At 42.1% G+C, this 25,659-nt stretch overlaps 1 protein-coding gene across 1 annotated transcript in view; it reads right to left on the bottom strand.

The window, feature by feature from the left end:
• Positions 1 to 25,427, bottom strand: part of LOC124550911 (EH domain-containing protein 1-like) — a 42,622-nt gene extending 17,195 nt beyond the window's left edge. Inside the window, exons 1-4 of the mRNA XM_047125704.1 lie at positions 25,228 to 25,427; positions 9,580 to 10,365; positions 9,383 to 9,491; positions 6,033 to 6,197 (exon numbers count right to left, since the gene is read on the bottom strand). Of these exons, the coding sequence (XP_046981660.1) occupies positions 6,033 to 6,197; positions 9,383 to 9,491; positions 9,580 to 10,365; positions 25,228 to 25,292 (1,125 nt within the window). The 5' untranslated portion in view covers positions 25,293 to 25,427. The remainder of the gene's footprint in view (positions 1 to 6,032; positions 6,198 to 9,382; positions 9,492 to 9,579; positions 10,366 to 25,227) is intronic.
• Between the last annotated feature and the right edge of the window lie 232 nt (positions 25,428 to 25,659).

Below are 25,659 nucleotides of genomic sequence, written 5' to 3'. Positions count from 1 at the left end.
ATACCATCTAGCCCTTTCACTAGTGGAAAAATGAGGGCTGTCCTATGTGTCACCATATAATCAAAACTACACTTTTTTTTTTACTGGTACCATTACCACTATTTTTGATCATATTTAAGGTTGCCATTTAGTGCCTATGGTATACTACTACAGAAAAATGTATACTATAATGTCATAGTACAGTCTCTGTTGCTACATAAATTGCAGTACAATTTGCCACAGCAAGAACCTATGTGTTTGAGAATGCGATGTCACCACAGTTTACACAAAAATCAATTCACTACAAGTTGTTGGGCTGATAGCTGAGTTGTCATATTCTTTACACGATATCTCAACACGATCCCAAGTTGTCTTCTTCAGGTATCAATATCGTCACTCGGTTTCAGACTGCAACCAAACTGCAGATGGGACGCGCTGCACACTGTCCTAACAATTATGCAGCTGGATACTACTGTTGCGGCAGTCTGAACTGCAACATGCTGTAGCATAAATCAATGTTTCACAGCCAGCTACATAGCCAGGGTGGCTACTCAAACTTGGAAAAAAAAATCCCTGGTAATTCCAGAAGTGAGGAGGAACATGGCGTCAAGAAGCTCCCGATAATTAATGGTGAGCAGGGCATGGGGGGGAGTAGCATACCACATTAATGACTTTTCTTTTCTCTCAGCTGATTGGTTCAAATGGCTCTGAGCACTATGCGACTTAACTTCTGAGATCATCAGTCGCCTAGAACTTAGAACTAATTAAACCTAACTAACCTAAGGACATCACACACATCCATGCCCGAGGCAGGATTCGAACCTGCGACCGTAGCGGTCACGCGGTTCCAGACTGAAGCGCCTTTAACCGCACGGCCACACCGGCCGGCTTTCTCAGCTGAGCTATATACCAGCAATAAGCAGTACTTCATCTCAGTTTTTAAACATCTATAATTTATATGGAGTAATATTCACATAATTAACACACTTTGTAATATCAAATATTTTAAAATTTGTGATTCGTAAAATTCAGTTTCAATGTTAGGTTAAAAAAGCAGAATTCCCTGAGATTTTATGAAATTCCTAAAATTCCCTGAGATTCCCATGATTTCTCCAAACAAAATGCAGTTCCCAGACATTTTCCAGTTTTCCATAAGAACTGCCACCCCGGTAACAGTAACCGAGCTCCTGTGATAACACAACTAGCCAGGGCAAGTATACAGCCAAAGAGCTACAGCTCAACTGGGCATCACTGTCAACAGGGCAAAGCTGCCGGTCTACTCACTATCAGCTCGCACTGACGATACCGAGCTTCAAACTGGTACCGCTGAGGTGAAGCCTCTCGTCGGGTGCTGTCGCCTTACTCTCTACTCTGCGTTCAAGACTCCCAGGTGTGATTCGGAAAGCCTGCACCCCTGCCAGATCCATCAGGCTGAGTACTTCAGTCTAGCTGTAAGCTTGCCGTGCAATGGGCTTCCGTCTCATTTTGGCGTGGTTGCAGTCGCCGCCAACCTTTGGTACACCATCTATGAGGACTTATCCACTGCCACTAGTCACAGTCGGTTGCAGCCGTCGACTATTGTACAAGGACAGTAGAGCAAAGGTTGTTTTACTGACCAGGACTTCCCTCCCCACAGCTATTCGCACATGCCACTGTGGGGGCAGAAGTGGCCATCCTGGATCACTGGTTTCAGCACAGAGGTCATAGCACAAAGTATTTCAGTTTGTATGGAATAAAGTCTGCATTCAGCTCCCAAGGAGGACAACTAGGATTTTTTTTAATGTTTACTTTTATAAGGAGGTTGTTTGTGTTGTTGTCCTGGATGATAATTAGACACAAAATTTGTCAAGATTTGTAAGCAGTGTGTCCTTGAGTTACAGCAATATGCGAACATGTGAAGTAAGTCTAACAGTTTTATTAACAAAGGCTGATTATAAAACACGCACGCTACGCGCACCCATCATCACTGTGTCCGATATACTAATAACAGTCGTTTCGAAAGGCTCCACAATGAGCTAAGAAAAGAGACATCTTCGCACTCGAGGCCACGCTTGTTAATACAGCGTGCTGCGGACGCCCTGCGTCGCACTGCAGCCGGACACACGTGTACTGGCCAAGCAAACTGTCAGCATTCCAGATCGGTCGGCTGGCGAGCACGTGTTTGTACCGTACGGCTGCGTGCAACCCGTAGACCCTTACACTTCAGACAATATTGTAATGTAGGTAGTAATAAACAGCTTCTGGTTCTCTTTTATTTTAAATGCATACAAAAACATGATGCATGGATCAACATCTTGATATCTGTCATCATGTTTCTAAATGATGTCATTTGCACACACTTTAAGAACTTGAATTTTATTACTAACTTTACAAAATCTGTTGTTAAATAAACACAGCATTTTCAAAACAAAGTCTTTTTCAAAGTATTTTCCGATCCCTTAGGATGTGTCTCGTCCCTGATTTTTGGGTTTTTTCCCTTCTTCGTGTTCCTTTTTTGCTGGCACACCTTTGTCCAATAGTACCTCAATTTACTAGTTCTTTCATACTGAATGTTTGGGGTACATTTGCAGTCACCAACTACCATTTTACTAATCTGATTGCATCTGAAGGTGGGCGTCATCTATCCTGCTTTTAGTGTGCATCTATCTTATCAACATCAGTAGTTCAGTAGTTTTTTTGCTAGGTTTCACTTTGGGACGACTTCCTCTTATGACGAATTTTACATTGTGAACAGTCTTAAGGTCCTACACAAGCACCAATTTATCGGCCAACAGACCAACTTGCTAGCAGTCCCCACACTGTTTGAGTGATGACACACCTTGATCACAGTGCCACCCTGTTCCTGTCACTCTCTGCTTGTTGATTATATTAAGTTCGTTGTGGTTGTGTTACCTGAAATACTGATCAGTGTAACAAAGACACAAAAACTTAGCTTTCAGTTGATGTTATAGAACTGACAAGGCCAAAAAAGTGAGAAAAAGCTGTGAGCATAGAAATCGCTTCTTCAAAGGATCAAATTCGCCTACATTTTACTATAAAAGGAGTTGGGATCCAAAAATTTCCAAAATTATTTAAGAATATCCACCAGTGTTCCAGCCTCCTCTTCCGCCTGTGTCAGTGCCTCCACCTATGAGCCTATGACTTCACATCTTTTGGCAGCAGCTTTGGTGGCCCTCCAGTCAGTGGACAAGCCCCATGCCTGTTTGATGTCTCCTGTGTGGCCTCCGGCAGCAACGAAGTCACCTCCACCTTCCACATCACCACCCGACATTGCAAAGGATCCCAGCTCAGACAGTCCGTCGCCTACAATGTCATCTCGTGCTCCAACTAGAGAGCATCAGTGCTCTCCTCATGCCAGCCACTTTCGTCCATATTCTAAGGTCTCCAATGATCGGGAGTTCCTCTCCCCTCTCATCTCTGAGGCTTCCACAGACACAGATGCCGTCTCCACATCGTGGCCACCCACAACTTGCCTGGGGAGTCAGTGACACCACTCCCAAGGAGGGAAGAATGTAGTGACCCGCATATATTTCCCACCCGAGATCTGGGCACACAGTTGTAAGGTGTGCCATAGAAGTCAGCAGATGCTAGGACCTGTTAAGAAACCACTACTCACAGATTTGCACTCAGCTTCTCCTCTGTGCAATCTGCCGGTCACCCGACTGCTCACTACAGAGTCGGGCCCTGCCAGCCTTGCCCTCAGTTCCATGTTGACATTCTTGCTAGGATTACTGTACTAGTAATGTAGTCACTCTGTGGCTCTCTTGCACAATCTATTTCTAGACGTAAGAACATATTGTGTCCATAACTGTCTGTGTGTTCTTGTGGTTAGAATATACATCACTTGTGTGACCTGATGTTTAAATATACAAGTTGATCACTGTGTTTTCCGAAGGCAGTATGTGAAGCCCCCAGAACTAGGAATGTTGTAGAAACATCATGCAAATAAAACAACAATTTGATCACAAATCCAAAAACTTTTAAACCCCCAATTTCACAGAGCAAGCATAAGAGAACACATCAGTTTGTTATAATTATTTTTCCTTCTGCAGTGCAAGAGAAAAAAACACAGCCGTCCCCCTACAGTGGCAATGATATGATTACTTCCAAATTAATTTACTCTTTAATTTTACAACCTTGAATTTGCATACTATATTATCTTGTACAGAAGGGGTGCATCAATGTATTCTAACAGCCCACTTAGTCTATATTTGGAAATGACAGTTGAGTTTACCAAAAACCATAAAATACACTGTAAGGTAACTCCCTATTAAACATTCTGGTATGACCTTCATTTTTTTATTTCTACTACTACTACTACTACTACTACTACTACTGCTGCCCCTGAATGGGGCTTCTTTGAGCCATGGGTGCACACCTCAGTTTATTCTAGGAGGCATAATGGTCTAGAAGAGAAAGAGGGGGGAGAGAAGTCTGTTATTGACTTTCTCAGAGAGTTATGGATCTGGGATGCAGGACATTTATGGAACTAAAAAGGCTAACTGATGGCCACATTTCATGAAGAGCAGCTGTTTTAGCAATTTCAGTATTGAGAGTTGGATCCCTGTAAATCTTGCAGAGTACTATCACAAATAAATGCAATTATTGTATAAGGCTGATTTTTACAAACAGTAAACCAAATTTTTTGTCATTTTTGTTATATGGGCATTAGGTCATGCCTAAAATTTTGGTCCTAAAGCTGCCTATGCCATCAGAGGCAGTATTTTCAAACTAAAACCGAAACAGCAAGCAAAACTGTTTAAAAGTAATAGTGCAACAGCTGTGTCTTAACACACCTGAATGCTGGCTGAGACGATGGAGTCATGACAACATGGGTTGTGGAGCTTGTACTGTGGCTGTTTGTTCTATTTAGCAATAAGTCCCACAACTTGTTTCATTTCAATCCTCCTCTTTTTCTGTTAAAGTTAGTTTTGTGCTTTTCAATTTCTAATGACTGGATTTCAAAACATTATACTTTCAGAGAAATAAATTTGATGATTCTCTGGTCCCAGAATGTAAACAGCTTCAGCTGCTTTATCCATTTTGTCCAAATGACAATTGCTCTTATGTTCCTTAAACAAGGAGTTGATTCTTCTTTCAATAGTTCACGTACACTTGACCAAATGTGTAAGGGATTTTGTACACTCCTGTTACAGCAGGTTATGGGTGTAGATCCTTTGCAGTTTTCAAATGTTCGTACACCTTTCTAACTGATTTAAATACTGTGTCTTCTTAGCACTCTGCTGATACAAACTACGAGTGTTTTTATGAATGGATGGAAAACTTTGTCCTTGGCTGCTGCCTTGTGGCTCAGAACTTTAGAAATTAGTGCCATTTTTATCTCTTTGTCAAAAGCAGCCATTTCTCCTGAAAGTAAGTCTTAAACAATCAAGCTCTTCCTCCAAGAACTGTGCTTCAAACTTTCTTTTCACCTGGCCCACCAATATTTTAATAATTCTTCTTTTCTGCTTGGAACAGCGATAGGATTTTTTTTTTTTTTTTTTTTGAAGGTATCAAATGCCCATATAACACAAATCACTAAGAACGTAAATAGTGGCTGTGAAAACCTGTACCATTTGAGTAAACCTAATGTTATTTCCTTAAAATGATAATATTTTCAAATGTTATTAGAGATAATTAGAGTTGTTTTTCTGAAATACTGTTACAAGATTAAGAAATTAAAAGCTGACTGCTTTCTCATTCCTAGCGGTAACAGTAAGTTATAAACGGCGTCTTGCAACTGTGGAAGCTGTTACTATCGCAATATTCTCTCTTCCAGAATGATTACTTTGTCAAGTAGGGCATTCACTATATATAACTGTAATCAGCGGCTGAATCCATACGAGTGGCAATGGAAACAAAAGAATGACAAAGAATGTGAGGTCTGTCACCAGAACATAGATTATTTAAGAGCAAAAGTACCAACTGGCCCATCCAATTTTAATAAGAATTACCAAACAAATCAGTGTTTACTACCAGGCACTGGCACACAGTCAGAATCCACTACAAATATCACAATTATTCTAAGGATCAAATATCTATCTCAGTCTTACCTTCATTTTTTCTATGTCTGGGAAATCTCCAGCTGATATCATGTACTTGCTTTGTAGTGTGGCATAAATCTGTGGGAGACTGTCTATGAGCTCTTGCTTCTTCTTGTCCTTACCAAAGAAGGCAGGCATTTGTTGCTGTAATTCTCCAATGATACAAGCATGTGCCTGGAAAGAATTTTCATTGCTGTATTTAGTCTGACTGTCGCCTCTGAACAGATAACCAAATCAATGAAAATAGTTTAAACAGTAATTAGCCGCAAGGTTTGAAAAGCTGATAACTGGGAGAGAGTATGCCCTTGTGTACTGCATCCAACAGATACCTCAAGCAAAGGATGACAAAGCATGTGGTCGGCATTGTATGATCCTCAGGACCTGATCGCAGAGTTAGTTTAGTTCAGCTCCAAAAAGAGAGCTGCACCTGTTTTTACTTTATGATGATTATTACACACTTTGGTTGTATTTGTTTTGCAACATTTGTACCTTGATCTGCTAATGTTGCCTCTCTTTCTTAGCCCTACAGACAAACCAGAATACTATTTTGCAATCAGGTTTACAGAATTAAATTTCAATCTGAAGTGGAGCGTGCACTATTTGCCACTTCCCGGCACATTAAAAGTGGGCCCACTGGGGCTCAAACCCAGAACCGTCATCTTTCGCTTGCAAGTGCAACAAGATTGATTCACCGGGGCACCCACAGTTACACTTTCGCCAATTCTTCTAACTTCTTTCCTTATGCATAGCTCAGTCGATAGGGCATTTTCCTGTATAAGGCAGAGGTTCCAAGTTTGAGTCCCAGTCCAACACACTTTCAATCTGCCAGAACAGTTTATTTGTTCAGTTATTTGAAGAGAAGTGAAAAACGTTTCAGTCATGATTGAAAGACAACATTCTCTTATGTACACGAGATGCCTCACTGGGGAAGGATAAGCCTGCAAGAGGACTGGAGTATGAGGCGCTGTGTGGGTGGATTGGACAGGTCTTGCACTTTTGTGTGCCACAGGGACATGATCCCTGCGGCAAGGGTGTTGGGACTGGGACTGGCAAAGGATAGACTAGGATGTTGGGAACATACACCTGTTGACGAGGATGAATGACCACAGCCAAACTGTTGTCAAGAACAAACTGACCATACTGTGGCACACCGTGCAGTGGAGCACAACACACTCAATTTCAATGGCTGCTTCACAGTTCGAGCTAGCTGGATCCTTCCCTCCACCACCAGCTTCTCTGAACTACACAGATGGAAGTTATTTTTACAACAGGTCCTGCCCTCCCGTAATCGTCCTGACCTGAAACTCAGGTAATCCACTGTGCCCACATTCTCCACCCAACAGTTTCCCCTTCCTCCATCCTGTCACCCCCTCCCAATTAGTGACACTAAGTCACTTTCGGCACATGCCACTTCCCACCGGCGATCCAATTGTGCCAGCCCGTATACCTGCCACTCCTCCCTCTCACATTCCTAGTCGGCAAATGGCCACCTCCCTCCGAGCCGCTAGCCACCCACACCCAGTCGCTCTCCCTGCCTCCCTCTACTCACCCCACCAAACACTACAACCACCGCAAGTGGTCCACCTGAAGCAAAATAGCATTTGGCACTGTCAGACATTCTACACTGCATTTCAATTGGTGGCATCCACAGGGGCCGTTCCATCCCATCACATCACATCATGTCATGGCACCATCACGTTTCTCCGGAAGAAAGTTTTTATCACCCGTCTGTTGTCGATAGCATAACCCTATGCTCATTTCCTCCTGATACGCAGCCATGCACATTTCTCCATATTTCATTTCAGCGTAGTTTTTGTGTCTGATATCAGTTGTTTGTTGCTTGTTATTTTTGTTATTTGTTATAAATTGTTTCATATCATTATTTATTTTGTTAACATTTATAATTTTATAATAAATGACAAAAATTGATTGAAGCAGTGAGACAGCAGTCTGAACTGTACAACATGAGCATACTAAATTACTTGCCATCTACTAGTGGATGTTTATATGTACCAGTACCATATTTAATATTCTACAATGAAATGGATTGCAATATGGCTGCAACTTGAAGTGAAAAAAGTACCGTGAGTAGAATCAGATTGATTAGTAAGCGTAATTTATTTGTCTGCTGTCAGGCATTTGTAGTGTTTCATAAGGAAATGGACTGAAATCTTCAGACATTCAACTGTGGCAAAAATGCTTTTTTTGCAAAGTATACATCAAGTAATGTATTAGAGCTGTTTGCTTAAATAAGCATTTATGGCAAGCTTATTTATTGTTAAGTAGCTCTCTAGATTGTGTGAGAAACAGTTTTGCAAGCATCAGTAGTCAATATTTATGTGGTTTCACTAGCCAATCCCTGTACAAATAAGGTGCTTGGACCATTAAAAGCCAAGTACAAGATGTAAAGAAAACCTGTAACACTTGAAGGGAACAGTATTGAGGAAGATATGACTACTGCGCAAAAATTTGCACTTGACTGGCAACAAAACTTACCCTTGAAGAAACCAACTTTTCATGGGCTGTGATGCCAGCTTGTAACACTGAGTTCCTTTTAGTAATTCTGGGTGCAATTTGATGAAACAACGGGTGCTTCAACTTTCTGAAATACTTATAAAATGCAGATTCCTCTCCTTAGAGTGTGAATCCCCTTCAGTACCCCATAACATTTTTTGCACTCAAGCTCTTTTTTTGTGTTTTGCACTTCTGTCTGTGTTCTCTAACATACAAGCTATCTGTGCAAGTTGCAACACATTTGAGCTGAACAAACATAATTTTGGTACAAATGTTGAATCCAGCATCCACGTACATAAGCTACAGCATTATGTATGTGCACTTTTGAGTGTAAAAACAGTTGAAAATCAACTAGCGACTGAAAAAAAACAGTTGCGGACAGCCATACATGTTGAGATCACATGACTTGAGCTGACTTGATGCACTGTTATGTAACGGACAATGTGAATAAATCTTGACACGACAGTGCCATACCATGATGGTGCCTTGATAGTCAGTGTGAATTAACCTTTGTTTCTTTAGTGAATGGATTAAAGTGGTTTACAAAATTTTTATATCTGTAAATGTGCATCACAAATTGATGGTGTGGCTGCAGATAAAGTTCCTGGGACAGTGGATCTCATTTTTCTTATCTGAGCAAACCTCCATTTACAGTGGCGTGTGTAGCTGGCTATAACAATAGGATAAAACGTTAAAAATTATGAACATTTAGGGATCCACATTTAGACAAACAACCTGAGTTGTATAGCTAATCCTTCTTTTTCCTAAGAATGTTGTTTTTCACATTCTTTTATTGATAGAAATTTTCACTGAAGCATTCCTCAGTGTAGTAACTCATTACTTACTTTTGCAAGACGTGCTCGTCTGCTCAGATCATTAATTTTCCTCAGTATCGCATCTCTCGGCAGTGATCTCAAATCGAGGAAAAGGTCCCTTGTTTCATCCTCAAACAACCTGTAGAAATGCCAATTGTCTTATGAGACCTAATTTTGATTGCGGAAAGGAAACACTGAAACATGCAATAAATTCAGGATGTCAGTACCTTCTGTTTTCATCGTGGAGAAGAGGTTTGTCCCAGAATGAACCTACATAAACACGTGCTACTTCTGGGAAGTTAAGAATTTTTCCTAGTGACCACATCAAAGCACCATACACTCTCATCAGCTGTTGCTGATTCACTTGGTCTGCCTTATTCAAAACAATCCTAATTTTTTCATCCTGTGAACGCAAAATATCTATGCACCTTCTGAATTCATCAGAAATATCCAACTTATTTGCATCAAACAATAAAATTATTCGATCGACACGTTCCGCAAACCAGTGTAAAACACCGTCAAAATCGTAACCTCTATTCACGCGCTGCTTTTCACCTGATAAAATTCCTGGTGTGTCCACAAATGAGACATAGTTCAGAACATCAGAATTTATCAGTGAACATTGAAATCGGTTCAGAAAGTTGTTGCCAAACCTTGCCAGAGGCCTAAACTGTCTATTCGGATCTACAACTAATGCATTCCCTGGTATTTCTTGCTCTTCACTGCCATGCATGACAGCTACGAACCTGTCCGTCGTAGGCTCCGGGCCGATTCTCATACCCGGAAAGTCGGAGCCCAAGATGTACCGAATGAATGTCGTTTTACCAGTCGAGTACTGGCCCATGAGGAGTATCAGGGGCTTCGCAGCAAAGTCCGAATCGAATAATTGTGGTGAATGAAATTCGTGAAATAAATATTTCTTTTCCAGAGGCAATAACTTCATGCTGTACACAGTCTTCAAGCCGTCCACAACATTTCCATATTCGGTAGCCTTCTCAGAGGTCCCAAACCAGCTGCAAAATTAAGATTATGTATGAAAATCTATACTACAAATTCCATGTTAAACAGATAACAGTCAATACACAGAACTCCCATAAGTTTAGTATGTAAAGATGAAATAGGAAAAAAAGCTGACCACACCACATTTCTACACATAAAAAACACAAGTAAAAATTAAATGACACAGATGTTATTAAGCACTTTGTAAAACAGAATATCACAAATTTACCAAGCAGCTGGGCAGAGGCTAAGATAAAAGTGATTCGTAACTTTTATTTACACTATTACATATGCTTTAGTATAGTTAATAATAGTAATAACAGTAACAACCTTACATGAAGAGAAATAGAAGCAGGCATGAATGCATTATCTGTACTTCTATGCAATGGCAATTAGCTTGTCGCTCAAAGTTGCCTTTCAACCAATAACCTGATACAGCTTGCTGGTAATTTAATTTGTGGTAAGTTCCTATGGGACCAAACTGCTGAGGTCATCAGTCGCTACTTAATCTAAGTTAAACTAACTTACGCTAAGGAGAGCACACACATCCATGCCAAGGGAGGACTCTAACCTCCAACAGGGAGAGCCGTGCGAATCGTGGCGGCTACCCTGCGTGGCAGATACAGCTTAATTCAATGCATCAATAAAACTATTGCCATCCATTTACATGCACTGGGTCACTTCCAGAGAGGACGTCAATTTCTACTATCTATATCCTACACTGAAATGTGGCCATCAACAATTTGAACCAAATTCTACAACAACAAATCTCTACACTCATATAATGCAGACTTCCACAAACAATATTTATAGTCTAGATGATGTTAATGGTTTGGGTAGTAGGCTGTCATCTACAGCAGGTTTCTGTGCCTACAAATTCATTACCTGCTGCATGAGACATTCTCAAATCCTACTTTTTTTTATGCGTGTCCAGGAGAATACAGTAGAACAGTAATAACGTACAAAGTATCAGTTACAGAGGAAATTCAATAAAATAAAGATAGAAAGTAATGGCACTAAAAATATGATTAATACGCAGTACAAGAATTTATAAAATACAGGCAGGAAGGTAAAAGAAAACAGCATAATAATTCTCTTCAAATTGTGTGGAGACCCCAGTATTCAGCAGTTTTTGTGCTGTTTTGTTAGCTGCAGCAAGATCCCCAGTAATGCATGTATCTGGCCTAAGTCCCTGCAGACCAGCAGTTGTTGGTCACACAGGTCACCATCCCAGCAAATTTTATCATCACTGCTGTAGCTCCACTTCCTGAGGTTGACTTTGTGTCTTGGCATTCCAGTCTCCAGTCTGTTCAGTGTCTCCCATGTCACATAACGAAGATGTGTCTCTCTAGCTGGCTCCTCTTTCACAGTCATTCGGTTTGCCACAGGCAAAGAACTTCATCAAAGTTCAGCATGGGGAGTTCTGAGGGATGACAGGATTGGTGAGGTCCTGTGCATGAAGCTCCTCCTTGATCTGAGCCCCAGTTGTTGCGGCTCATGTCTAAACAAGGGGTAATTGGCATCAGTTTCATGTTTCTTCTTCTCCAGTTCTGAGGCTGCCATCCTGCGAACATTTTTTGGTGCAATATCTATAATTTGGTTCAGTTTACTGACAGTAATTCATCACAGACAGCCTGTCATAATGTGCCCAGTTTCCTTCAAAGCTGAATTGACCTGTTTGGCAGATAAAGAATTTTGCCAGATAGGTGCCGAATATTCTGCTATGCAGAAACATAGTGCCGGGGCAGACACTTCTGTTCGCGTACCCCAGGTGGTTCCTGTAAGTACATATATGACGGTGTCTTTTCAGGATTTGGCTTCAGACGATTGTCAAAATAGTACCTGGCCAACTCTTGTCAGATTTATCTCTACCTCCTCACGGGTTTTGCCTTGGGCAGTAACTGCTGTATCATCCACATAGATAAATGCTTTAGTTTCACAGCTAATAGGTTGGTCACTTGTATATGATGATGGTGGTGGTGATGATGATGATGATGATGATTATCAAAGTCTGCCCACCTCCTCCTCCAACTTAGGAATGAGCCTGACTGTTCACAAAATTTCACCACTCTTGTAACACTGGAATCAGGATAGGCGAGGATGATGGTTGGATCTCCAACAAGACTGAGAGCTGCCTAGTTATCAATATATAAGTCATACATTGCCAAAATACGCTGAACTGAAAGTGGTACACCACAAACACCTCACAGACGACATACGTCCCCGTTGGAGGAGGATGCCATAAGTTAAAGGGCTATGTCCAATGCGCAGCCTGTCCCCCCTCCTTCCAGCGGTGAGTCTAACGTGGAGTCTGCCATGCCTGTATGGTCGACTTGAGCAACCGCAGTTTGTTTCCTGTCACCTTCAACTATTCAGTCTCCCACTGATGCTTGATGCTTCTGTCAGAAAATGAGATGACGGCATGCAACGGGATGGCACGCTGGCACACAACACCATCTCGACATGCTTTGTCGGCTGTGTCATTTCCCTGTATCCCGTTGTGGCCAGGTACCCAGCAAAAGATCACCTCTCTACCATGGTGGTGGAGCCATTGTAAGGAGTCACAGATGAGCTGAATCAATAGGTCTACTGGATACATTTGTTGAAGTGCTTGCAGTGCACTAATTGAGTGAGAACAGACAAGAGACCTTGTACAGTTATGTCTGTGAATCCTCTCCAATGCCATCATAATGCCATATAACTAGCTCCACATCATAATTTGTAAATTGTTCCAGAAGACATACTTTGAAAACCCTATCAGGAAAAACAGCGGAACAACTAAAGACATTCTCTTGTTGGGATCCATCTATATAAACAATGATAAAACTGTATTACATACATAAAATGGAAGGAAACAAAGTTGTAAATTCATAATCTGGAATACAAATTTTCTTGTACCACGTCAAACTTAAAATCAGTTTGAGCCTCTGAAGACACCAAGGTGGCACTGCGTTCCATCCCTGGCTTTGTATTCAGAAATCTGGTCAATCAATATCCTTGAAACAGTCAGTAGCACGTATCCCGAATGGCTGAGTCACATGGGGCCGATTCCTGAACAGCCATTCAAAGTTGCTGTTGAACTACTGCACTAAATGCCAATGACTGAGGTGACACTGAAATTTTCAGTGCCTGTCGAGCCAAAAGGATACGTTGCTCAATCCAGAGTGGTGGTTCACAAGCCTCTCAACTGGACTGGTCTGAAAGGTGGTTCCAGTCGATATCCGAAGCCCTCATGGTGGACAACGTCTAACATCTTGAGGTAAGAAATATGGGCTGATTCGTAGACCATGCTGCCCTATAAAACTGCAGGAGGCAGGACCTGTCAGCTCCTCATACTTTTCCGTAAAGGCTTTCCAAAACGTTAAATGACTGGAAGCTCCTTATTTGTAGGTCTTTCGTGCGTGGAAACCAATTTAACTTTGAGTCAAATAATAAATCCAAAAAGCGCACAACTTCCGGAAAACATAAAATACTGTCCCCCATTGTGAACACTGGTCGGTTAAAACTTTGACGAGCGAGATTAAAATTGACACATGTAGTCTTCTCTGGTGAGAACCAAAAATCAGTTGTCTTGGCCCAGATTTCCAGCCTCCTGATGGTCAGCTGTAGCTGCCTCATTGTCACTGTAAGATCAGAGGAAGAGTAGAAGATTGAGAAATCATCCACAAACAAAGAGCATTTGACAGGGTTCCTGACAGTGGAAACACACCATTGGTAGTGATGGCAAACAATGTGACACTGAATAGACTGCCTTGGAGGACCCCATTCTGTTGAAAATAGCCGTCAGGTAAGGCATCACCAATGTGATACTGAAAGTGCCTGTCATCAAGGAAGGACTGGACAAGAAGCGGTAGATGTCCACGTAGTCCCTATTCATGAAGTTGGCAAAGAATGTTGTACCTCCAAGTAGTGTCGTATCCTTTTTCCTTTTTTGAGGTCAAAAGACACACAAACCAAATGGTTTTCGCATAAGAAGGACTCCTGTATTGTCGTCACCAGCAGAATTAAGTTGTCGTGGGTGGAATGGTAGCACCTGAAACCTCACTGGGAGTGGCTCAGGTGATCTCAGGATTCCAGCAGCCAGATGAGGTGGCAGTTGACCATGTGTTCCAGAGTCTTACGCATACAACTGATAAGGGCTATACTTTGGTAACTGTTACAGTCCTTGCCTAGTTTCCATAATGGAATTAATATTTCATCCTTCCAGTCCTAGGGTACCGTCTATCAAACCATATCTTATTGAAACAAGAAAGGAGCTGTCCTATCCCTTCGGGGCACAGATAACGGAGCATGGCATAAAGAATTATATCTGTTCTAGGAACACTGCCCTGGCTATGGACAGAGTTGATTCCAGTTCCCACATGGAGAATGGAAGGTTGTAGACTTCCTTATTATGCGGGAAGAAATAGAGCTTCCCATCTCCGCAGTCCAGCGGAACACCTGAAACGCAGGAGCTTGTCTGGATGATGCAGTGACCGTAAAACAAGTGTTCAAGTATAACCTAAGCCACATCTTTAGGCACATCCAACAAGACCCCATTTCTTGACAAGGCCGTGAAGGGGATGTGTACCACCCTTGCCTGAAATCCACCTTATTGATTCCCAAACTTGCGCATTGGAAGGGGATCAATTATTGGAAATCATGAATTCCTTCCAGGAATCCCTCTTCCGTTCTTTTATCACTCGCCTCGCATGTGCTCTCACAGATCTGAAGGTATGTAGATTTTCTGTAGTTGAATGGTGTTTGAAGTTCTGCAGAGCTGTTTGTCTGGCTCTGATTCCCAAGCAACAGTTGTCACTCCACTAAGGCACAGGCCATTGTCTGAGGTGGCTGCTGGCCCACTAGATGGACTCTGTGGCAGCCGATTGTATCTCACAAGTGATACGGGACACCGTCTCATGTGCACAAGCCTTTTCTTCAAAAATAGCCTGTCACCTGTACTGCAACCAATTTGCCCTCTGAATCATCCATCTTGTCGACCACCATACGAGCCGGCGGACAGATCCACAAAAGAAATAGTCAGTAGAACATAAATCTGTAGCCACTTTGCACTGAATTGAGAGTGCAATACCTGGGGAGCAAAAATTAATGTCAGTGGCTGAAAAGGACCCTGTAGCTGTGAAAAAGTGTGTCATCTGACCCGAGTTCAAAAGGCAGATATTTTAGAATGGACAAGTCGCTCGATAATTCAACCCCTGGAACAAGTGGTAGCCGAGTCCCACAGCACACTGAGTGCATTAAAGTCCCTCCACATGGAGGACTTGGTGTGGGAGTACCTGGAAGAGTTCTGCATCTGCATCCAAAGGATCATAAGGTGGAAGATATAAAGAGCTCACTGTGATGTTAAATGGTGCTAGAACTTTCACAGCACCTGCTTGTATGGGCATGGTAAGAGGGTCGGGCGAGCAGTGGCATCTGTCATCATTAAAATCATCCATTCTACCTTTAGCTCTGTCTCCAATAATGTGGTCCTTCCTGTAGAGGTGCTAACTTTAAAATTAGTTTCTTGTGAGCTTATATAGAACAGTTTCTCCTGCACCAGGAGCTGTAATTCTTCCCAATGTGATAACGTCTCCATTTAAATTCCATTGTAACACAAAAGTACTTGTGGAAGCCATTGATGGTTTGTCATGTCTATCCCCCTCAAAAGCAGTGATTTACATTACATTTACTCCAAGTGGAAATCCACATCCTCAAGAGTAAAGTCCCCATTTGAGAGGGTGAGAGCTCACAGATCCGAAGGTTTAACTCCACTTTTTTGAACTTTGAACTACTTTTTGAGGGATGTTTTCTCTTATTTATGGGAGGATGTGGTTACTTGGGTTGAGGGGCTGGCTTAGTAGGTTTCTGACGGTGGTCAGCGGTACGTGGCTTAGATTGTAAGCCCATCGCTGACAGCTTCCAAATGATTTCTCGTTCAAGTGTAGCTTTGCCCCCACAGGTACACTGACAAGTATATATGCTCCTACTTGAATCTGTGGTCTGAGTTTGTGTGGAGGCATCATACTTGGCGGCTGGCTTCTTAAGGGCTGATGCAAAAAAAAGTAGCAAAAACCGTAGGTTGCACAGCTTGGAAAGCTTTTATAGCTTCACAATAGGGTACAAGTCTTGTACCTTCAACTCTTGAATTTTCCTTCCCTCATGTAAACCTCACAGTTTCTGCTCCATACTGGGTGATCCATGGAGCAGTTTACACATTTCAGAGGAAGTGTAGACGTATTGCCTGATTTTCGTGAGCTGAGCGTCCACAATGTCCACACATAGTCTTCCCATTTCATCCCACAGTGGTACGGCCAAATCTTTGAGTTAGAAACAAACAAGCAAATCTTTAGACAGATATGGCTTGCAAGGATCTGTTCATGTCATTCTGGAGTGCTAAAAGTTAGGATAAATGTTGCAGATTTTTCCAATGTGGTGACTCTCCACATATACACTCCTGGAAATGGAAAAAAGAACACATTGACACCGGTGTGTCAGACCCACCATACTTGCTCCGGACACTGCGAGAGGGCTGTACAAGCAATGATCACACGCACGGCACAGCGGACACACCAGGAACCACGGTGTTAGCCGTCGTATGGCGCTAGCTGCGCAGCATTTGTGCACCGCCGCCGTCAGTGTCAGCCAGTTTGCCGTGGCATACGGAGCTCCATCGCAGTCTTTAACACTGGTAGCATGCCGCGACAGCGTGGACGTGAACCGTATGTGCAGTTGACGGACTTTGAGCGAGGGCGTATAGTGGGCATGCGGGAGGCCGGGTGGACGTACCGCCGAATTGCTCAACACGTGGGGCGTGAGGTCTCCACAGTACATCGATGTTGTCGCCAGTGGTCGGCGGAAGGTGCACGTGCCCGTCGACCTGGAACCGGACCGCAGCGACGCACGGATGCACGCCAAGACCGTAGGATCCTACACAGTGCCGTAGGGGACCGCACCGCCACTTCCCAGCAAATTAGGGACACTGTTGCTCCCTGGGGTATCGGCGAGGACCATTCGCAACCGTCTCCATGAAGCTGGGCTACGGTCTCGCACACCGTTAGGCCGTCTTCCGCTCACGCCCCAACATCGTGCAGCCCGCCTCCAGTGGTGTCGTGACAGGCGTGAATGGAGGGACGAATGGAGACGTGTCGTCTTCAGCGATGAGAGTCGCTTCTCCCTTGGTGCCAATGATGGTCGTATGCGTGTTTGGCGCCGTGCAGGTGAGCGCCACAATCAGGACTGCATACGATCGAGGCACACATGGCCAACACCCGGCATCATGGTGTGGGGAGCGATCTCCTACACTGGCCGTACACCACTGGTGATCGTCGAGGGGACACTGAATAGTGCACGGTACATCCAAACCGTCATCGAACCCATCGTTCTACCATTCCTAGACCGGCAAGGGAACTTGCTGTTTCAACAGGACAATGCACGTCCGCATGTATCCCGTGCCACCCAACGTGCTCTAGAAGGTGTAAGTCAACTACCCTGGCCAGCAAGATCTCCGGATCTGTCTCCCATTGAGCATGTTTGGGACTGGATGAAGCGTCGTCTCACGCGGTCTGCACGTCCAGCACGAACGCTGGTCCAACTGAGGCGCCAGGTGGAAATGGCATGGCAAGCCATTCCACAGGACTACATCCAGCATCTCTACGATCGTCTCCATGGGAGAATAGCAGCCTGCATTGCTGCGAAAGGTGGATATACACTGTACTAGTGCCGACATTGTGCATGCTCTGTTGCCTGTGTGTATGTCCCTGTGGTTCTGTCAGTGTGATCATGTGATGTATCTGACCCCAGGAATGTGTCAATAAAGTTTCCCCTTCCTGGGACAATGAATTCACGGTGTTCTTATTTCAATTTCCAGGAGTGTAGTTCTGCACTTCCGCGACGGCCATATTTTTCAATTCTTCACAAAACTCCACAGCGTCCAGCTCCATTATATCGGAGCAGGTAACCACGCCTTTACTACAGCTAAAAGTGTTATTTGTTTTGTGTAAACATTGAGTATAAATATGTAGTTAGTTAATTTTTATACTCTGCACATACACTTTTTGTGGGATGTTTCCATGATTGTATTTTTACAACAAAATGAAAGAAATGCAACCAATCTTTTTATTTATTTACGATACATTTTAGAGGCTTTGATCCAGTATTGCACTGCAGTTCCAGTGTTTCGCTCAAGTGCATTGCTCATGAAAAGTCAATAATGGTTTTGAGCTTCTGACAACCACTGTTTACAAACTTAAGGTAAAATCGGTAAACAGTGAATGTAAAATACTCAAATACAGTGCTCTCAGTTAAAATAAAAATGACACAACCACATGTCAAACTATTTACGAGCCACTTATAAGAAACCTTCCTAGTCACCCAAGATTCTAAACCTTTAGTCAGGTTCAAAGCCCCAGGTCGTGTCAGAATCCCTATCAGATTCTACATCGAATCTGTGACTGAGTTAGCACCTCTTAGCCATAATCTATTACATATAATGCAAACAAAAAAAAGAACTGTTCTCGGCAGTTGGAAGAGAGCACGGGTCAGCTAGCCGCGGTGGTCTCGTGGTTCTAGGTGCTCAGTCCGGAACCGTGGGACTGCTACGGTCGCAGGTTCGAATCCTGCCTCGGGCATGGATGTGTCTGATGTCCTTAGCTTAGTTAGGTTTAAGTAGTTCTAAGTTCTAGGGGACTGACGACCACAGATGTTAAGTCCCATAGTGCTCAGAGCCATTTGAACCATTTGAGAGCACGGGTCACATCCTTCTACAAGAAGGATAGCAAAAGTGATGCATGAAACTACTGTCCAATATCCTTGACAGCTGTTGCAAAGCCCAAGAACATATTCTGAGATTGTAGGTAATGAGGTACCTCGAACAGAATGACCTCCTCCATGAGAAACAGTATGGGTTCCAACTTGCACTTTTCTCAGATGACATTCTGAAAGCTATGGATCGAACCAGTCACATAGATGCAGTGTTTCATGACTTCTAAAAGTAGTCAACAGAATAACACACGTTTATTATTCGAAGTACAATCCCAGGGGGTTCCATGCATAGTTTGTGACTGAAGTATTTCTTAGTGGGGAGGACACACCATATTTATCTCAAACGGAAAGACTTTGACAAATGTGAAAGTAACTTCAGGTGTGCTGCAAGAGTGTGTTGGGCCCCTAGCCGTTTATATTGTATGAGGTGTCATCAAAAAGTAACAGGATTTTTATTTTATTTTGTGGGCTTTATACATCCAATTTTCACACTTTTTTATCCTGTTGGTACAAATGTTCCTGGTACATGTTTGCATTATCAACTGTTTTGAATATTTAGTTTATTGTAGCAGTCAAAATGGTTGTGTGTGTTTTCGAGTGCTAAGCAAATTTTTATTTTCAAAAAAGATGGAACAAAGGATTTGCATTAAATTTTGCTTGAAAAAGGAATAAAGTGCAGCACCACATTTAGAATGTTGACTGTGCCCTTTGGCAAAGCTACTATAAGTGGTATAAATGTTTCAAAGGGGGCCGAGAAGACGCGGAAGACGACAACCGCTTTGAAGCCCTAGAACATCGGTTACTGACAACATGTGGGCAAAGTACAGAAAATTGTTCTGGAAAATTGCCAAATCACCAACAGAGAGGTTGCTGATAACAACATATTCTTTCGGTCATGCCAAGTGATTTTTTTTTTTTTTTATGTTTTCAATATGAAACACGCTGCAGCAAGGTTTGTTCCAAAATTGTTGAATTTCAACCAAAAATGACATTGCACGGACATTGCTTGAGAACCACTGAATGGCGCTGACGATGATCCAGAATTTCTAAGGAAGGTTACAAGAGGTGACGAAATGTAGGTATACAGGTACGACATCAAAACCGAGGGCCAGTAACCCCAATGGAAGCTGCCTGAACAGCCAAGACAGAAATTCAACCATGTGTGAAGATTCTTCTCACTGTTTTCTTCAAATGCAGTGTGATAGTTCATCATCAGTCAAAAGGAATGCTACCTGAAGACTGTGCATCGTTTGCATGAAGCAATCCAAAGAAAACAATCAGAATTGTGGCAGAACCACTCACGGAAATAGAATCATGATAAAGCTCCTGCTCGCAACTCTAAGCTTGTTTGTGATTTTTTGGGAAAAAAAACATATGTTACGTGGCCTTAGTCCCTGTATTCACTGTACCCGGCCCCCCCTGTGACTTCGTTTTGTTCCCGAGGCTGAAGAGAACCGTGAAAGGATGTCATTTTGCCGCTACTGATGAGATAAAAACAGAATTGCTGAAGGAGCTGAACACCGTAACAAAAAGTGAATTCCGGCAGTGCTCCCAAGATTGGAAAAAGCACTGGCATCTCTAGGGGGATTATTTTGAAGGGAGCAATGTTGATATTGATGATAAACAAATAAAGATTCTTTAAGAAAAACAAAAATTCCCATTACTTTTTGATCACACCTCATATACTAGCAAACCCGGCAATGCTTCGTAGTTGTTACATATTTATGGAAATTGGAGATATGTACTAATCTCCTTATTACCCCACTCTCTGTCCATCTCCTCCTCTCCCTTCCCTCTGTTCATCTTCTCCTACAACCTCTCTCTTTGCCCATCATCACCTCCTCCCCCCTCTCTCTCTGCTCCTGTTCTTTCTCCTCTTCATATCCATTTCCTCCCCCCCCCCTCCATCACCTTTTCCCCCTCCCCCTCTCGCCGACCTTGAGCCTTGTTTATTGTTATTGAGAATGAAACCATGATCATGAATCAAATGGGTCAATTGCTTGGCATCACTGGCAGATGGGGTATGAGAGACCTCTCCTGCCGCACGACCTGTGAGGATAGTAGCTTCAATGACAGTATTTCGCACGTTTTAGCCTGCAAATGGGTAGGGTTACAAAGTTTCAAATGATCCAGATTCTGTAGTACTATTCTGACCATAAGCTGATGAGCCATAATACAACATTCTCGTTTGCAGTTAAAACCGACTGCAAGGAAGATATAAAAACAGCACATTGCTCTGTATCCAATTTTTGTTTAAAATTACAGATAAAGAGAATGAATATATATGAAGGAACAATTTGTTTAATGTTTTAAATGCTCTGCTTTGCAGTTAAAATTGATTGCAAGAAACAAAACAACACATTTTCACAGGTCAGTATTTTGCTTTCCACAGATTTAACAGAAAACACGCACGTTTTTGTTTAATTAATATACAGCCAATGACTGTCTCAATGTTTATTAGAGAACCATGCATATCCGTCTGAACGTTTATTAGGTTATCGTGTGAAACTTTGAAGTCAATCAATCAGGAACTTTTTGAAATTTTTGGTAACAATGCTAAACGATGGCTTGTCTTTATACAGTAGTATACACAAGGTGACAAAAGTCATGGGACAGCGACATGCACATATACAGATGGCGGTAGTATTGCTTACACGAGGAATGCGAGGGCAGTGCACTGGTGGGGCTGTCATTTGTACTCGGGCGACTGTGTGAAAAGGTTTCTGATGTGATTATGGCTGCATGATGGGAATTAAGACTTTTGAATGTAGAATGGTAGTTAGACCTATAAGGATGGGAGATTCCATTTCGGAAATTGTTAGGGAACTCAGTATTCTGAGATCTGCTGTGTCAAGAGTGTGCTGAGAACACCACATTTTATGCATTACCTCTCACCACAGACAACACAGTGGCCAACGGCCTTCTCTTAATGACGCAAAGCAGTGGTGTTTGCGTAGAGTTATTAGTGCTGGCAGACAAACAAAACTGCGTGAAATAACTGCAGAAATTGATGTGGGACATTCAACAACTGTATGCTTTAGGACAGTGCAGTGAAATTTGGTGATAAAGGATTATGGCAGCAGACAACTGGTGCTAGTGCCTTTGCTAGCAGCATGAGATTGCCTGCAGTGCCTCTCCTGGGCTCGTGACCATATCAATTGAATTCCAGACAACTGGAAAACTGTGGCCTGGTCAGATGAGTCCCAATTTCAGTTGGTAAGAGCTGATGGTATGGTTTGAGTGTTGCACAGACTCCCCCACAAAGCCTTGGACCCAGGTTGTTAACAAGGCACTGACCAAAGTTGTTAAAAAGGCACTGTGCAAGCTGGTGGTGGCTCCATAATAGCATGAGCTGTGTTTACATAGAATGGATTGGATCCTCTACTCATAATGAACCACTCATTGGCTGGAAATGGTTATGGTCAGGTACCTGGAGACCATGTTTACCTATTCATGGACTTCATGTTCCCAATCAATGATTGGATTTTTATGGATGTCAATGCACCACATCACTGGACCACAACAATTTGCAAATAGTTTGAAGAACACTGCGGACAATTTGAGCGAATAATCTGGCCATCCAATTCCCTGACATGAATCCCTTCGAACATTTATGGGACATAAAAAAAAAAAAAAGAGGTCAGTTCATGCACAAAATCTTGCACCAGTAACATTTTCACAGTTATGAATAGCTACAGAGGCAGCACATTCAGTATTTCTGCAGGGGACTTCCAACAACTTGCTGAGTCCATGCAATGTCCATATGTTGTACTATATCAGACAAAAGGAGGTACAGCACGATATTATGAGGTATCTCATGACATCTGTCACCTCAGCATAGGCTAATGACCCTGCAGACAATATTAGTAACCTTAAACTTTTCACAGATGATGCAAGCTGCACAAATATTCAGTTGGATCTTGATAAGTTTACAATGTGGTGCACAGACTGGCAACTTGCTTTAAATATTAAGAAATGTAAAACTGTGCACTTCACAAGAAAACCTAGTATCTTGTGACTACAATACAAGCGAGTCACAATTGAAGTCTGTCAATTCATACAAATACCTGGATGTAACAATTCATAGGGATATGAAACTGGATGAACACATAGGCTCAGTTTCACTAACATAGGTAGCAGACTTCGCTTTATTGGTAGAATATTATGGGCATGCATAGGAAATTGCTCAATATCACTCCTGTGACCTACCATAAAATACTGCATGTGTGTGGGAGCCATACCAAATGCAACTAACAGGGGATACTGAATGGATACAAAGGAGGACAGCACAAATGTCCACAGGTTGGTTTACCTCTAAATACAATATCCCACTCAGTTTTATCTGCAGACAACACATATGTACATGTATTACTAAATTTCTGACATTTCCACTAGCAGCACCCGCACTGCACCTAGCTACACTTGGTCCACAACATAATGTTCCTGTAACACCTCCATCTGATGATGAACCTGCAGTGGCTCGAAAACACATTCATGGTTGAATAAATCGTAAAAATGCGACTGGCTTCATCGCTATTACCAGATAAATAGTTAAAGAAAAGTTGTTTACCAAATCTATTTTGAATTTACTGTGCATTATGTGTGAAATCGGAAATACAGAAGCGTCCGATCCCGCCCGTCTGCTTTGACCCATGACGTCACAAATATGGCGGAAACAAAAACAAACACACACACACTTTCCACAAGAAGCCTATTGACACTAACGGGACAAGCGCGGGAAATGGGGTGTTTTGAGTGGGGGGGGGGGGGGGGGGGCAAACTAAATATAAACAAATTTAGACGCCTTGCGTAGCTAAAACGTGTAAGTGAAGACAGCCATGCATGAATACCCACCCACTTCCCCCGGGGGCGTAAGCCCTGCAACCCATAGAAGATAAAGATGCTTCAGAAGCTGATTAGTGTTTTTTGTCTTTAAAAAAAAAAAAAATCTCACGGGATAGAACGAACAGATCAGAAAGATAAATATAATAAACTAAAACAGAAATTGGAGGAAACAGACAATTAAAAAAAGTAATAAGTGTTTTTAAATTTAAAAAAAAAAAATCTCACGAGATAGAACGACCAGATCAGAAAAGTAAATAAAATAAGACAAAACAGAACTGGAGACAGCCACATTCAAACAAAACTCCGCGCCGTCATGACGTCACACACGGCAACACCTTTACGTCACGGGTCAAAGCCGACGCGTGGGATCGGACGCTTCTGTCGACCCGTGAAATCTTATGGGACTTAACTGCTAAGGTCATCAGCCCCTAAGCTTACACACTACTTAATCTAAATTATCCTAAGGCCAAACACACACACTCCCATGCCCGAGGGAGGTCTCGAACCTCCGGCGGGCCCAGCCGCACAGTCCATGACTGCAGCGCCCTAGACCGCGCGGCTGTACATTATGGAATAATGTTTTGGGATAATGCAAGTAGTCTCAATAGAATATTACTACTTCAAAAAAACTATTATCACAAATAAGTATAAAATTAAGCCTATCTAACCACAGATCTAAAAATTTTAACTATTCCATTTATTTATTTTATGAATTGTTTGCCTTTATAAATACCAATACAAAATTATTTGTAGAAAACTATTTTCAATAAAATTTTAAATCATTATGAAGATTTCTTTGCATTGTAATGAAACAAATTTGCAATTATTTTTGTAAATTAAGAATGATTTTTACACACATTGTATGTATCACTGTTAAATTATTTATATTGATGAGTCTCCTGTACTTTCAATCAATGATTTCTGTATGTACGTCATGTGAGAATAAAAGTTTTAATTTAACAATCTATTCGTTGTCTACGATGACAAATCCTACATCATTGTGGGATGGTGCCAGGATGAAAGAATAAATAAAACACATATACCTCACACAAAATTCCAGTTACGATAGTAGCAATTCGTATAAATATAAACGACTGGTCGTGACAGGATCAATATTATTGTGCCAAATGACAGCTCCTTGTCAAATATTAATACAATCTATCATAGATCCACGCACGTAATTTAAAAGATCAATCACAGTTTCTCCCTTTTCGACATGGTAAAAAATGTACACTTAGGCAAATTACTTTGAATGCAGACAATAATCCTGAGAACAAATTCAGTCGTACCTCGCATAACATCTACGAAGTAGCAATCCTGTTACTTGTCTAAAACGACACTCCAACGCAATCATCTCGCTCTGTAAGTGTTTGTTACTGTATAACAACCGGAAAATATACGAATGAAACTACAAAATTTTCACAGGTCTCTCATTGCTTCTACACAACCGAATACACACACACTGTAAACATTCCTACGATCATATGTCAAAGATAACACATTTCTCAAGCAGCATATTGCTGGAAAGATAACACAGATTCGAGTTTGCAACAATTATGACGAATTCCACTGCGCAACTACTTAAACCACTCACCAATCAACTAATTGATAGCAATGATACCATAAGTTCGATTCGTAGGTGTTCTGTTGCAATATATCACGTTATGGCATTCATTTGACGATCATTTTGTTTTGCAGCAGAAGAACAAATCGTTGCAGTG

Source organism: Schistocerca americana, chromosome 9 (genome assembly GCF_021461395.2).
Source record: "Schistocerca americana isolate TAMUIC-IGC-003095 chromosome 9, iqSchAmer2.1, whole genome shotgun sequence".
Lineage (NCBI taxonomy): Eukaryota > Metazoa > Arthropoda > Insecta > Orthoptera > Acrididae > Schistocerca > Schistocerca americana.
The sequence above is the reverse complement of the archived record's forward strand: the minus strand, read 5'-3'. Positions and strand labels throughout refer to the sequence as shown.